At 26.9% G+C, this 17,114-nt stretch overlaps 1 protein-coding gene across 1 annotated transcript in view; it reads right to left on the reverse strand.

The window, feature by feature from the left end:
- LOC119606912 overlaps window positions 1-16,551 on the reverse strand; it is a 32,812-nt gene extending 16,261 nt beyond the window's left edge. The window contains exon 1 of the mRNA XM_037960575.1: window positions 16,110-16,551. Within this exon, the coding sequence (XP_037816503.1) occupies window positions 16,110-16,296 (187 nt within the window). The 5' untranslated portion in view covers window positions 16,297-16,551. The remainder of the gene's footprint in view (window positions 1-16,109) is intronic.
- Window positions 16,552-17,114: the final 563 nt, after the last annotated feature.

Raw genomic sequence — 17,114 nt, forward strand, 5'->3', positions numbered from 1 at the left:
GTTAATTAATGATTTATTATTTTAATATATATTTTTAAGTTTTTTTAACTTATTTATTTTTATGTTTAGAGGTTAATTGTCTAAAATTTACTAATTGCTTGGAAACTAAAAATAACCATAATAATTAACCCTTTAAAAGTTTGTTTCAAAAATGTTTAAATATTATTTTGCAGGAATTCATTTGTAGTAAAAAGTTTTATAAAGTTTAACAAACTTTTTCATTTATTTTAAAAAAAAAATTGTTTATATGCACCTTTTAACAAAGTAGTTTTTAACATAAAAACTTTATTTGTAGTAAAAAGGGTAAAAAACTAATTTAAAAAAATAAAAAAAAAACATTGAAATTTAGGAAATAGTTGAAAAGTAGAGAACTAAAGGCAGTAATCTTTACTTTTGAAGAAAATAAGAAAATTTTATATTTCTAAAGTTACAAAAACAGCAAACTCCAATAGAGGAAAACAACAGTATTTCCTTTAATCGTTAGATTGGGACCAACAATTTTATTGGCTAAAAGTCAATTTGTTATTGATTCTTCGGCTGATTACTATTACATATACATATGCAAGTGCTACAACGCCAATATATTATTTTATGAAAAACTAGACATTGCCTCCTTTGATTCCATACCAATCAAAAAGGGAAATTCAAAAATAACTTTTTTAAAAAAATACCGAAAATTTTCTTTAAAAAATAGTTTCTTGAACCAGTTTTCTGTAGGAAAATGGTCTACTTGGCAGTTTTCTAAAGAAAATTGTCATCTTCAGACTATTTTTAAAAGAAAAGTTTCTTCTTAAGAGAAACTTCTATATAAAAAGGTTTTCTTCAGAAAAAAGACATATTTTTATAGAAAGTCTCTACATAAGACAGTTTTATATAGAAGTGACATCTTTATACAGTTTTTATAGAAAGTATTCTATTGAAAAGTTTTTTTTTATATAAAAGATTCTTCTTATTATAAAAGATTCTTCTTACGAGAGTTTTCTTACCTTATTTAGAAAATTTTCAATAGAAAAGTTTTATGTAAGAAATTCTACTTTCTATAGAAAAGTGTCTACTTAAGACTTCTAAAGAAAAGTTTCTTCTTGGCAGTTTTTCGAAAGAAAAGTGTCATCTTTAGACAGTTTTATACACATAACTTTCTTCTTAAAAGAGAATTCTATAAAAGAGGATCTTATTTAAACAGTTTTCTATAGAAAAATCTTTTAAAATAGTTTGCTATAGAAAAGTGTCTTATCTAGACAATTTTCTACAGAAAAGTCTCTACTTAGACAATTTTTTTCTGTAGAAAATTTAATTTTAAGACAATTTTCCATATAAAGTGTTTTATATAAGAATGTTTCTAATTATGTCAGGTTTTTTACTGAAAAGTGTCTTCTTCTCAGTTTTCTTAAGAAAGTGTTGACTGCAGACAGATTTTTTAATTAAAAAGTATATCCTTTAGGGAGTCTTATATACACTAATTTCTTCTTAAAAGAGATTTCTATAAAAATAACCTTATTAGTACAGTTTTCTATAGAACAATTTTCAAATCAATTTTCTAAAGAAAAGTCTCTTCTTAAGATAGTTTTTTTTTTATAGAATACTGTCATTTCTATTCAGTTTTCTATAGAAAATAGTATTTCTAGAAAAGTATCTTAAAACAGTTTTCTATGAAAAAGCTACAATCTCTTTCTATAGAAAAGTGAATTTTAGACGTGTCTATAGACACGTTTTATCAAAGTAAGTCTCTAATTAATACAGTTTTTTACGGAGAAGTAACTTCTGAATTAAAGTTTTTTCTTGGCAGTTTTATTAAGAAAAAGTCACCTTTAGACCGTTTTTATAGAAAAGTATATCCTTTAGAGAGTTTCTATACACAGAGTTTTCTATAGAAAAGTTTTGTGTAAAAAAGTTTCCTCTTAAACAAATTTTTTAAATAAAAGTCTCTTAGGGCATTCTACAGAAAAGTATCAATTCTATACAGTTTTCTATAGAAAATTGTATCTTCTTAAGACAGTTTTCTATAAAAAAGTTACAAAAGTGTCTCCTTAAGACCGTGTTTTTTGATAGTTTTCTAAACATAAATTTCTTCTTGGAAATACAAATTTCCAAAGAAAAGTCTCTTCATAAGATAGTTTTCTATAGACAGTTTTCTATAGAAGAGTCTCTATTAAAAGATTTCTATAGAAAACTGTCTTAAGAAGATATGTGAAATTTAAAAAGTTGTCTATATAAAATATCTTTTTAAACATTTGGCTGTATAAAATTTCTTCTTAAGAAAGATTTATATATAAAAGTGTCATCTTAAGACTATTTTCTATAGAAAAGTTTCTTAATTAAATGGCCTTTTATAGAAAAGTGTCTACATTAAACAGTCTTCTACAGAAAAGTGTATACTTAAACAACTTTTTTTTATAGATAAGTCCCTTATTAACATTTTTTCTATAGAAAAATTTCTTCTTTAGAAAGATTTTTATAGCAAAGTTTATTTTTTGTAATACATACATATACTCCATTATTATTAAACACGATTAATTCATTATATTTGACATTTAATAAAATTAATTATTTTAAAATTCACTATATAAAGGTTAAATATCAATTTACTTAACAATATGATAAATAAATAAATAAATAAATAAATAAAAATATGGTATAATTGACCAGAAAAAAAAACGCTTTAACCTTATAACTTTTTATTAATACAGACACACACACTCACACATAAGTGTGTTTTGTATCCATTCCATATAATTTAATTGTCCAACATATCAGACTCCAATTAAACATTTTAATTTTTTTCTTTGAAAAAATAATAAAAAAAATCCTACACAAAAAATAAAGATGAATATGTCATTATTATACTTTTTTCCAAAAACTAATTATTACTAATTAAAATGAGTATGATAATGAAACATATACATCCACAGTTTAATAATAATAATAAAATGTATAAGAGAGAGGGGCAATGGCAACATTGCAATTAAAAAATCCAACAAAATTGTACAACTCAAAAACAAGAGAATGGCTTTAAGAACAACATTATTGTTATTAGAAAATAAATAAAAATAACCCTACACACACTTATCCATAAACATTGGTACATGTGTTGTAGGTGTAAACATACTCATACGACTTAATTCACTTACATACAAACAAACATTTAAGCTTACACATGGTTTAAGTATTAGTTTTTTGTTTTTGTTTTGTCTTTATTTTACACTCTTTATTACTCTTCTCTTTCTTTTATTTTACTTTCTACTTTGGGCTTCTTCCTGTGTTAAGGCATGTTTGTAAGTGAATGGGTGTTTGTGTGTATTTTTGTGAGGTAGAGAAGAGAAATTGCGTAGGTCGTTGCATTAACAAAAAAATATAAACAACAACTACAATAACAACAATTATAACAAGTATACGCCGTGTATGCATGAGTATTTGAAATGTTGTTAGCTTTGTTTTGCAAGCACAAGAATAAAAATGAAAAAAAGCTTTCATCCTACTTTTTTTCTTAACATTTGCTGTTGAATTCTTTTGAATCCTACAACAAAACATAAAGTGCCAAAAAAAGGAAATCCCTAAAAGTGTGGTCAACTTTAGCAGGAAATTGTTGTGCAATAAAGTTAAAAACCCACGGAATTTGTGTAAATTATACATTTAAAGTTAGAAATAAAGGTTTGTTTGCCAAGAAATTAGCTTTAGACTAATGTTTATTGAACTAATTGCTGAAAGAAAATGCTTATAAATAAAATGTTTTCTGTAAGAATTTTGTCATTTTGATGAATGACAAATAAAAAATCGCTTAATTGACCTTACTAAACGTAAAAGCATGAAGAAATCTATCCTTTTTGCAAAATTCTTTATCTTGTTATTTATAAGAAGGCGTTAAGTCTATATGATTCTTTTGGCCCAAACTCCTAAAAGCATTTTTTCAGCTAAAAAACAAAACTAAATAAAATGTTGATATTTTCTCTCTTTTCTAGGACCTATTATTTTTATTGCTTTTTAGCACAAGTAGTAAAGAATACTTCGACCCAAAGTGTTAGTGTAAGAAAATGTTGATTTTATTAAAACCCCTAGCAAAGTTTCTTTTAGCTGGAACATTCTTACCAGCAGCAGCAGTAGCAGGAGTTGATGTTGTTGTTAAAAGAAAATCTTTTTTTAGCTGAATTCTATTTTTAGAATTCATTCATTTGCTAACTATATGATGTACATTTGATAATGTATACAATATTTACACATTCACACTAACTCGCACACACTCAAACATTTTATATTTATAACTAAACAAACATATGAATGTACATATATACATACATATATAAAATATATAGCAAATGTTTGAAACTTTTGTATACTCATATTACGACGTTATTTTGTTCATTTTCAATCTAGTGACGTATTGAAATTGTTAATCGTGTTTATATTATATATACAATTGAAAATAAATACATTTACGAGGATTATAATAGTACACACTCACATACAGGCACTGCAAGTTTATGTTAGGAAATTTCAAAAACTTTCATTCAGCTTTACGATGTAAGGGAAATGAGAAATTTTTTGATTAATTTTGAAAAGAAAGAGTTTTTTAATATTCTTTTGATTTTAAGTGGTATACAAGGCGTATGAGTTATATTTATTTGATTGTTTTAAAAAAAATATTTATCATACGTATTAGGTTAAGGTATTTAGGAATTTATTTATTCATCTGAATTTCAATATATTTTTTTTAAATAATAGTTTTCCTTTCCTTGCTTTTTATGGAAAAGTCACTTTTAGAGACAGTTTTCGATAGAAAAGTATCTTTTGTCCTATAGAAAAGCCTCTTCTTATGCCAGTTATCTATAGAAAATTTAGAGTCTCTCTTCTTCATACAGATTCCTTTAGATAAATCTTTCCTTTTGACACTTGCCTATAGAAAATTCTATTCCATAGACTTTTTTCGTTAGAAAAATCTCTTCTATAGACAGCTTCCTAAAGATAAGTTTCTCATTTCAACAATTTTTTACAGAAAAGCCCCTTTTATAGAAAGTTTTCAATAGAAAGATCTCTTCTATGGACAATTTTCTATAGAAAATCTTTTCATTAGAAAATCCTCTTCTTAACACAGTTTTCTATAGAATTGAACTTAAACCTTTTGAAAGTCAGATAGTTTTCAATTCAAAAATACCCTTCTATAGACAGTTTTCAATAAAAAGGTTTCTTCTATGGGCATTGTTCTATAGAAAATATTTTCTTTAAAATATATATAAAATTCTCTACTTTAAACAGTTTTCTACAGAAAAGTCCCTTCATCAGTCCATTTTCTATAAAAAGACTCTTCTATAGACAGTTTTATATAAAAAAACTTTCTTCTATGGACATTGTTCTATAGAAGAGTATTTTCTTTAGATAGTTTTCTTTATAATATTCTCTTCTTAAGAAAGTATTCTATAGAAAGTCTCTTCTAACAGTTATCTATAGAAAAAGGTATATTTTTAAAGTCTCTTCTTCACTGTTTCCTTTAGGTCTCTTCTTTTGACACTTTTTTAAGAAAATTCTCTTTTTAGTCATTTTACAATAGAAAAGTATTTTCTATAGACCTTTTCCTACAGATAAGTTTCTTTTTTAGACAGTTTTTTATTTATGAAATAGTCCTTTTTGTAGACAGTTTTCTATAAAAAGACAGCTTTCTTTATAGAATTTTCTTCTTAAAACAGTTTTCTATAGAAAAGTTCCTTCTTAAGACAGTTTTCTAATGAATTTTGAATTTAAACCTTTTGAAAGTCAGACAATCTTCTATAACTCTTCTATAGATAGATTTATATAAAAAGCTTTCTTCTATGGACATTATAATATTCTCTTAAGAAAGTATTCTATAGAAAAGTCTCTTCTTAAGACAGTTTTCTATAGAATTGAATTAAACCTTTTGAAAGTCAGACAGTTTTCTATAAAATATACTATTCTGTAGTCAGTTTTCCATTGAAATGTCTTTTCCATAGACAAAATAAAAGTCTTTTCTTAGGCAGTTTTCAATGACAAGTTCTCTTTATAGAAAAGTCTCTTCTTAATACAGTTTTTCATAGAAAATTTGTTTATTAAGACAGTTTCCTACACAGTCTCCTACTGTCTTTTCTATAGACAGTTTCCTACAGATAATTTTCTTCTTTAGAAAGGTTTTTATAGAAAACTACCTTCTATAGACAATCCTAAATAGTAAGATTTCTTCTATGGACAGTGTTCTATAAAAAGTCTTTTCTTTAGACAATTATCTATAGAAATTTTTCTTATTAAGAGAGTTTTCTACACAGTCTCCTACTGTCTTTTCTATAGACAGTTTTCTACAGATCATTTTCTTCTTTAGAAAGTTTTTTATAGAAAACTACCTTTTATAGACAATCTTCAATAGAAAGATCTCTTCTATGGACAGCGTTCTATACTTAGTTAGTTAGTCAGTTTGAAAGGAGTATATATATACATCAAATGCGAAGAAATAAACCAGGGTCTCAGGAAGGAATCGAAACCTCAGATCTACCAGACTAGAACACTAACCACTAACGTACCGGAGGCATCAGCGTTCTATAAAAAAGTCTTTTCTTTAGACAGTTATCTATAGAAAAAGCTATTCTAAGGACAGTTTTTAGAGTATTTTAGACAATTTTCTATAGAAAAACTTTAACTTTTCAAAGTCTCTTTCGCAGACATTTTTTTTATAGAAAAGTCTCTTGTATAGATAGTGGAAAAGTCACTTCTATAGAGAGTCTTCTATAACAACAATTCAGTGAAAATTTTGAAAGAACAAGTTTCGAAATTCTAGAAAAATTAGATTAAATCAGTCTTGCAATAAGTCTTAAAGCAAACACAAATTTTCTTAAGATTTATTTATTAATTTAAAGAATTTTAAATCAGTTTTTTATTTTTCATTGCAGCACTATAATTAATAATAACATCAAAAATTCCCCGAAAATAATCTTGCATAATGTAATCAAATAACTAATAAGGTAAGTGTTAATTTTTAATAGAAATTTTTTTCATATTAATAATTTTCTCCAAAGTCTTAAACGGAAAGCAACACCTAACATTTCTCAGAAATAGCAATTTGTTTAACACGATTAACAACAAACATTTGTATATTACAACAGCAACAAATAACTTAATACTACGAAAACAATTTAATTTAAATAAACTGACATTTTCATTTTTCTAACACGTAAATTCATATTAATCATACGCTCCCCCTTCTACACAAAAATAAATTTACACAATAATAATTTTCAAGAAAATTTTAACAACTTTATTTAAATATAAATAATGTCGACAAAAGAACAATTTTATTTAAATTTAAAAAAAATGGACTTTTAATAACATTTTTATAATGTCTTGCATAAATAAACAACTAAAATGTGTAAGAAAAACTCCTTCAAAAAAAAATACATAAATTTGTTTCTAGTAAAAAATAAAGAGAATAAAACATACGCGAACATTTTTTAGATAATAATTTGTTTATTATAAAAGTAAAGTGGAAAACCCATATTTTTAATATATAATATAACGGCGTGTGTTCTTCTATCATTAAAATGTGGAGTCAATACCACTTGAAAAAAAATATCCACCAACCAACCAAGCGTAAACGACAGCAGCAGCAACAGTAACGCCAACGCAATCAACAATTTCTTTTTTTTTTTCAGTTATTTTCGAAACTATGTATAAGCAAACAAAGAATCAAGAAATATACATTTTGTATGGAACCTAAACCCTCCTACTAAATGACAGGTTGCCTTACTGGCTAACTGACTGACAGTGTGACTGCCTGTCTTTGACTTTAGGCGTTTAACTGTTTATTAACGATAAGTATGTGTGTTTTTGAATACATAAATACTTACATACATACATACATATTTGGTATAATTTTCGTTTTTTTTATTCCACATATTTTATAAATTTGTTTAAATACTGCAAATGTTTGGTTGACAGAGTCAGTCATTCATACATAAATATGTACATATATGTACATAAGTATAAGTGGATGTGCCCTCTTAATTGTATGAGTGTGTTCAAATAGAAAGTTTTTTTTTGTAATTTTTTTTATTTAAAATAAACAAATACGAGATTTAGACATATTTTCAGGGCAAATAATAGATTTCCAAGAATTTGTTATGCTGTAATACTGTAAACTGTTTGTAAAGGAATTATTTCATTTTGAATTTGGAAGTGAATTTTTGATTAAAGATACTTGGATCTAACTTCGTCGAATGCCTGACAGTGGTAACGAAAGTACTCCAAAGTTTCACTGTCCTCTCCACATGCTCTACATTCGTCTGAATCCGCACATCAAATTTTGTATAGATGTGCCCGTAATATTGTAATATTGTGTGTCCACTCAGAATACGTACCATGATACTAACCTTGGACTGGCTCATTGTGAGAAGATTTTTCATCTTGCTCTCATCAGGGTCACCCCATAGGATTTATGTGGTGCTACCCAAGAGGCCTTATAGGATTCTCTCAGCCATATTTTTAATTCAGCTTTTGTTGCGTCGAATGGTTTTGCTTAAGTCAGGTTAACTACCTCGAGCTCCTTTCCCTTTAAAGCTATTACATTCGCCCTTTCGTTACCGACTACTCCCGAGTGGCCTGGTACCCATATGATACAAACCTTACCTCTGGGAGAAAGGTTTCTTACAATCCAATACGGTTTTAGATTTAATTCTATCACCTGATATCGCCCTAATTGCCTTCTGGCCATCGGTAAATATATTAAGCCCTGTGGACACCATATTTATTCTAATCCAATTTACACATTGCTCGGGCCTGGCAGCTTGTGTTATGATTAGGTAAACGGTGGTAAATTTCTGTTTCTATGTCTTCAATATAGAACCCCAGTCCCACTTTGTCCTCCAATTTAGAGCCATCCGTGGAACAACGGTTTGCTACTGGTATTTGCTCCACTTGACCAAGACATTCTTTCAGCGTTTCACAGTGGGGCAGAATGGAAATTTTTTGGAAATAAATCTGGCATTTCTAAACGGCTGATCCGATCGGCGTGAGCGTAGCCAAGGAGTATTCGAGTTTAAGTTTTGAAGATGAACCCTGCAGATGCCCCAGGGACGGCGCTGTGGCGGCTCAAAGTAGGGTACCTACGACATGTAAAATTTTTAAACTCGTGCCATTTTTTTGTTTTTCACCCAAATACAAAGATTTCTTCATTTTAGATTTATTAAATATGGTACTTAAAATAGTCTTTAATAAAATAATTAACTAAATAATTTTTAAAAATTGTCCAAATATTTTATTCAACACCAAATGTATGTTCTGTCATACTTAATACTAAAATATGAAAAATATGAAATTAAAGGAACAGGTTTAAATGAACATATTTTTGAATGTAATTGAGATATTGGCTTGAAAATTTTTGTAAAGAATCGAGAATTTCCATATCTAACTAAAAAATGATATTAAGGGATAAATATGGACTAAATTGTTGTAGCTATCTGCGATCCTATTAAAATTTTGATATAAATCATAGTTTTAGAAATTAAACAAATATGTAATATATGACAAAATCTTTATTTATGAACAAAACTCAATGAAATTTTCAACGCTTGTTAAATTTGGCATTTCAAATAAGAATATGCAAAAAAAAATTGAAAAGGTCAAAGGGCATCCCGCAATTCCCAAAAATAGGAATGAAAATCCCAAAAATGGGATTTTTTACTTTTTTGCCCATAGGGTCCACATTTCTTTCAGGGCTGGGAAAATACTTTTGGAGTAAATAGAAAACATATTGAGGTTTCCAAAACTGCTTTCAGTTTTCTGATCCCAGCTTTGGGATTTTAGAACATGTCGCCCAAAGTTGAAGTTTTGATAAAAAATAGGTCATATTCGGAAGGACGCAGTGGCAACATTTTAAAAAAATAGGACAAGTTTTTTACGCCAAAGCGTTCTGCGTAAAGATATATTTTAGAAAACTATAAAATTGTTATATGTTCTTAATAAAAATTTTATTTTATTAATAAAAGAGTTAAGACACATTTTTGGCAAAAAAACGCCAAAAATCTAAAATTTTTTGAATTTTTAAATTAAAAAACGTATATTTTTGGATCTGTAAACGATATTGATCTGAAATTTTTTGTATATTATTGGAAATTTTGTTGTCTAACTAACAAGAAAAAATTGAGTCCATTTGGTCCAAAATTACGCCCGGTATTCAAAAAAAGGCGGACCAAGGTATGGTAAATTTTGTATCACTAAATTTTTAAATGCCTATAACTCGGATATTATAAGAGATAAGTAGTATGTCCAAGCATGTTTTTTCAAGATCTCGTCGAGCGCTTTCACAAAATATAAAAATCTTTGTATTTGGGTGAAAAACAAAAAAATGGCACGAGTTTAAAAATTTTACATGTCGTAGGTACCCTACTTTGAGCCGCCACAGCGCCGTCCCTGGGGCATCTGCAGGGTTCATCTTCAAAACTTAAACTCGAATACTCCTTGGCTACGCTCACGCCAAATTTTATCCCGATCGGATCAGCCGTTTAGAAATGCTAGATTTATTTCTTTGAAACGCCCCACTGTGCGTTTCAAAGTCTCCGACAAGAAAAGTTTTAACGTATAAAGTATTCTTTAGAAAAGTTTATTCTGATAAAGTTGTTCTATAGAAAATGTTTATCCGAATAAAGTTTTTCTATAGAAAAGAGTATCTTAGAAAAATTTTTCCGGATAATAATTTTCTTTATAAAAGTTTATCCGGATAAAATATTTCTATAGAAAAGTTTATCTGAATAAAGTTTTTATTTAAATGTTTATCCGGGTAAAGTATTTCTATAGAAAATTTTATCTGGATATGGTTTTCCTTTAAAAAAGTTTATACGGATAAAGTTTTTCTATGGATAAGTGTATCTGATAAAATTCTTCTATAGTAAAGTTTTTCCGGATAAAGTTTTTGAATAGAAACGTTTATTGGATAATGTTATTATACGGGAAAGATAATATGGATAAAGTTAAACTAAATAAAAGTTTGTTGGGATAAAGTTTTCTATAGAAAGATTGTCTGGATTAATTTGTTTTCTATTTTCTAATGAAGTTTTTGTAATGAAAAGTTTATCCGGACAATGTTTTTCTATAGAAAATTTCACTTGGATGCAATTCTATATAGAAATGTTTATCCGAATAAAATTTTTCTATAGTTAATAGTTAAACCGTATAAAATTTTTCTATAGAACATTTTATCCGGATAATGTTATACTATAGAAAAACTTTATTCGTATAAATCCTTCTATAGAAAAACTTCTCTAACAGTTTTCAATAGAAAGGTCTTTTCTATGGATAGTGTTCTATAGAAAATCTTCGGTTTTCTATAGAATGTTTTTCTATAAAAGTTTACCTGGATACAATTTTATATAGAAATGTTTATCCGAATAAAGTTTTTCTGTATAATAGTATATCCGATTAAAGTTTTTCTATAGAATAGTTCAATCGGATATAGAATAGTTAATCCGGATAATGTTTTTCTATAGAAAAACCTTATCCGGATAAACTTAATAATGCTTTTTATATAAAAGTTTATCCGTATAATGAATTAAGTTTTTTTTAAAAAAAGTTTATCGCCACAAAGGTTTTCTATAGAAAAGCTTATCCGTGTAAAGTTTCACCATATACAATTTTATCCCGATTAAGTTTTTCTATAGAAAAGTTTATCTGGTTTATATTTTTGTTTAGAAAACTTTAATCGGATAAACTTAAATTGAATTTTTCTGTAGAAAACATTAATTTTTTCTTTATTTAGATAAAGTTTTATACGGATAAAGTTCTATTCAAAAAGCTTTAATCCAGTAACGTTATTCTTTAGTATTTTTAATCGATTCAAGTTTTCCCGTTTCAAAACTACTTCACTCTTTTAATTAATTGAAAATTTTGTGTTAAATTGTTATTTATAATTTATCATATTTTTTATAATTTTCCATAAATAAAGAGAAACCCTATTGTAGAAGAAAAGATTCCTAAACGTATTTATGAACATGCAAATTTAATGTAAAGTGAAATATTGTTTATTTTACCATTCTATTTTATAATAATTTCTTTTCTAGTCTATTTAAAATATTTATTCAAATATTCCTATTTCTCTAACACAAACAACTGTAACGAATTTTATTTACCCTTTATGCTGCTGTTTTACTCTTGCCATTGATAAAAATAGTAACGAGTTGAAGAGTTTTAAAGACAAAATATTTAAATAGTTTAAAAATGTTAATTTTATGTTAATATAGCAATATCTACATATTGTTTTTGTGGAGTGTGTCATTAAAAAAGATTTGAATTTATAATGTAAACAAGAAAATATGATCAGATTGTTTTGAGGAAACTAAAACCGATTTAAGCCATTATCTTTAAAATATGAATGATTTCTTTCGTAGTTTGTTCCTTAAGAAATTTTTAATTCAATTCCAAAAAATTATCATTTCTGATAATGAAACGACAATCGGTTGGTCGCTCTATGACAACAATTTACTATAAATATAAATGAAGGATGTAAGAAAAACTTTTTTTTGCGGATTATTTCTTATTTTTACGATACTGCTCTGCATCAAGAATTAATTTGTTGTAGCAGTTATTTTTATATTTATCAGCTGTTGATGGCCGCATTAAAATATGTATTGTCGTTCGTTGGCCGCATGGAAAATATTGAAAGAATAAGAAAGAAAAAATACCAAGAATTGAAAGATTCTTTTATTAGATGTTTAAAATGAAAAAAAACATGTTGAACTTATTTAAAGGATCTTAAATAAATTGATAGGATTTATTGGCAATATTTAAGGAAAATGACACAAGAATATACAAATGATGTGAAAATTTTTAGTTAACTTTATGGGAACTAAAGGCAGCCTGAGACTGTAGTATTGTGACAACTTGTAAGTTCACAATTGACAAACAATCCTTTGCCAATAGTGAGCCTACCACGTTTGTTAACATTTAAGGAAAATGTCATATGAATATACAAATGATGTGAAAATGTTTAGTTAACTTTATGGGAACTAAAGGCAGCCTGAGACTATAGTATTGTGACAACTTGTAAGTTCACTATTGACAAACAATCCTTTGCCAATAGTGAGCTTACCACGTTTGTTAACATTTAGACAACGGATGTGTATAAAATTTAGATTTCGACAACGAATTGTTGCAATGTTGACAACGTATTGTCGTACGTATGTACGACAACGGATGTTATTGAAAAATTATAAACTCTTTGGTGTCAATTTGGTACCAGACGTGTATATTTCCTTTACCCTCAGTGTACGTATATTATAAAAGTTTATCAGAATCAAGTTTTTCTATAAAAAGTTGGTCCGGATAAGTCTTTGTAGTTTGTCCGGATAAAGTTTGTCTATAAAAAAATTTGTCCGGATAAAGTTTTTCTTTAAACACTTTATGAAGCATTCTTTATCCGCATAAACTTAGCTATAGAATCTGTATAAATCTTTTTACATAAAATTTTATCCGAATAACTGTCCGGATAATCTTTTCTATATAACAGGTAAACTTTTCTATAGAAAAACATTGTCAAGATAAAGTTTTCATTAAAAAAACTTAATTCGGATATACTTAAGATAGAAAAACTTTATTCGGATAAGTCTATAGAATGAAAAATTTATTCGGATAAAGTTTTCCTATCTTAAGTATATCCGAATGAAGTTTTTCTAATGAAAAGATTATACGGATAAAGTTTGTTTTATAGAAAAGTTATTCGGATAAAATTTTTGCTTATACATTTTCTAGAGAAAAGTTTATTCGGATAAAGAAAGGTTCGAAAGAAGAAAATTTATAAAACTTTAGGGAACTAAAGACAATCTGTCTCTTTAACATGACGTTTTAAGAGATATCTCCTGACTGGAGGTCCACACTACTCGTTTTCGCGTCAATGCATTTCTTGCTTTTCATGCCTTATTTGCATCCTACGCATTAAGTTACATTCTACACTTCTTAAGCGTCAATTTTTTGCTTTATTTATAAAGAACTTTGCGTTTCTTTTTAAGTTTTTTATTTATATTTTTCACAATTTAAGTTGTTTTAGTTTATTTAAATTGATAAATACACATTAAAAATAGAATATAAATTGTCAAAATCAGCTGATATGTTCATGCGAAAGAAAGTAGATCAACTTTAAACATTCTACGCGTCTAGGCATGCTACGCTTTTGTGCTTGTAACTTGTAGCACACAACATTGATTCTACTTTTTTGACAGCCGCGTAGAATGCGAAGAAGAACGCGTAGAACGCGTGGTGTGGACCTCCAACTTTAGATTTTTTTGTAATTTCTCATATTTGTTGAAATCAATTATCAATTTTCCGCAGGCTATTTTTCAATTATCAATAAATAAATTAAAAATGCTTATAAAAACTCGAATTGCTTGCTAAACTAATTAATTTCATTGAAATTTTCCCCCATTTAATTTTTGTCTTGTTTTTTTATTTCTAATTAAGTAAATTAATTTTAATGTTTAAATATAAATAAATATAAAGTATCATTATTATTTTAAGTCTAACAGAACATTAATACTTCTCTCAACAATATACTCTAAGGGTCTGTTTTTTGTGTGTGTGTTTTAGAAAGTGTTTTTTGTCTTCTGTTAAGGATTTATATTAACCTTTGACCTTTTAATAATAATCTTTTCATGTTGCTTAAAATTAAAAATGTATGACAGTCAAAAAAAGAAAAGAAATATAATCCTAATAGAAAATACATTGGAATCTTTTGTTTTTAATGATTATGTGTAAAAAATTTATTAGGAATTTAAATTTAAACGTTTCTATAGAATAATAAATAAATAAGAAAAAAAATTCTAGAACAAATAGAACATTTCTAAGAACATTTTAGTTAAAAAAAACGTTTCTTCAGAAAAACTCCAAATCCAAATGAATTTTTCTACACAGACTTTTCGTTAAGGTATTTTCAGACTACAATACTGAGTATTAACACACTTCAAATTAAAAATATTATGAAAATAATTCGCATTTTCAAAAAATCAATCTGAAATATACATTTTATGTTTACACTATAACATTTGTAATATTTTTTATCCAATTTTCAATTATTTATGCACTTTTCGTTCTTATTTTTAATGTATTTTACACTTTTTGTTTGTTTTTTATTGTATTTATAAAATACATACCGAATACGTTTGAAAATAAAAAGGTTTTGAATTGTTTTAAAAAATTTATGAATACCGACCGTATGCCAAAAAAATCAGTAATATTTTTGAAAATCAAATTACAAATTATATTTAGACTAGTAAATTGTATTATGATACAAATATTTTTGACAAGTATTAATACTCAGTATTGTAGTCTGAAAATACCTTTAGAAATACTTTTTATGATTAAAGTTTATTTAATTTTTTTTAGAACATTTAAATCAGAAAACTTAATTAGTATTAATATAATCGGATAAAGAATAAAGTTTTATCGGATAAAGAAACTTTTATCGGGATAATGCGTTTTTATAGAAAAGTTTGTCCGGATAAAGTTTTGCTGTAGTAAAGTTTATCTGAATAATATTTTTCTATAGAGAAGTTTATCCGGTTAAGATTTTCCTATAGAGAAGTTTTTCCGGATAAAGTATTTCTATAGAAAAGTTTATCCGGATGAAGTATTTCTTTAGAAAACTTGATCCAGATAAAGTTTTTATATATAAAGTTTTTATATATCCTTTAAAGTTTTCCTACAAAAAGTTTTTCCGTGTAAAGAATTTCTATAGAAAAATTTATTCGGATAAATCTATTCTATTGAAAAGTTTATCCGGATGAAGTTTTCCTCTACAGAATTTTTCCGTGTTAAGTATTTCTATAGAAAATTTTATACGGATAGAGATAAAAAGCTTATCCGGATATTGTTTTTCAATTGAAAAGTATATCCGAATATAGTTTTTCTATAGAAAGCTATATCCGTTTTTTTTTTTGAGAATAAATTACAACAAATATAGACAATAAAATGATTATTGGAACTCTATTAATAATAGTAGTACGGACGGAAACCACTAAAAACTGAATGAAACATATGGTTTCCCAGTCAATTTATTTGGAAATTTTGTCAATAAAATTCACTTCAACATTAAATTTAAAAAAAAATCTAAACATTTAACAAAATTAAAGCAAACTTACCTTTAGTCATAACATTGTTATTATTGTGATTTTTATTAGAATCTGCATGATTTTGTTGAGCATTTGAGGCCAATTCGGAGTTTTGTACCAAAACAGATGTTGGCACTGAAGCAACAGTTGCAATTAAGGCCAACCACAAAAATAGTTTAAAACTATTTATTGATCGTAAATAAAAATATAATTTCATTTTGTTTTAGTTTAGGTTTCTACTACTTCCTGTTTTAGGTTAAAAGTTTATATATAGTTTTTTAAAAACTAATTTTATTTAGTTCAAAACACTTTCTCCAAAAACAAAAATTGCACTTTAATAATTTCACTTTTTATTTGAGTTATAATTTACTACCAAAAAAAAAATCTTCACTAAATTTTTCTTTTCAATTATTTTGTTTATTTGGTTACAATTTCCAGGATATGTTTACAGCACCAGAGTCCTGTATGAACTGCTAAAATATTTAACAAAGCAACAGTTTTTATTGTATTTTTGGCCTCAATTTGTAGTTTGGTTGTCTTGTTCTTCTTGTTCTTCTTGTCGGTCGTTCGTTCCTTCGCTATTCATTCAACAGCCAGCAGTATAAAAAAACAAAAACAATATTGAAGAAAAAGTGTAAAAACAACAGCAACAAAATAAATTTATGTAGGGGGCAAAGCAACCCCGGGCTTGGTTCAATATTGTAAGTGTTACTCTTACATACACCGACACTGACACTCACACATAACTACTCTCGCGTTTTTATTTGTTTTGTCATACTCATCTCTATAATGTTTATCGCAGCAGGTTGTTGTTGTCGTCGTTGTTGCTGCTGTTTTATTTTCCATTTTTTTTTATTTTGTTCAACTCCTGTTACAAACATAGACACCAACATTTACATACATTCTCTACTTTCATTCATTTCCCAGCCAATATTACCGTTAAAAAGTATGGTCATCTTAGCTTTTTTTATTCGATCACTTTTTCTACAAAACTTATTTATCCAGATAAAATTTATAACATTTTCTGAGGTAAAG

This window comes from Lucilia sericata, unplaced genomic scaffold (assembly GCF_015586225.1).
Source record: "Lucilia sericata isolate MDLA Ls3-8-SP2 unplaced genomic scaffold, ASM1558622v1 Contig000634F_arrow, whole genome shotgun sequence".
Classification (NCBI taxonomy): domain Eukaryota; kingdom Metazoa; phylum Arthropoda; class Insecta; order Diptera; family Calliphoridae; genus Lucilia; species Lucilia sericata.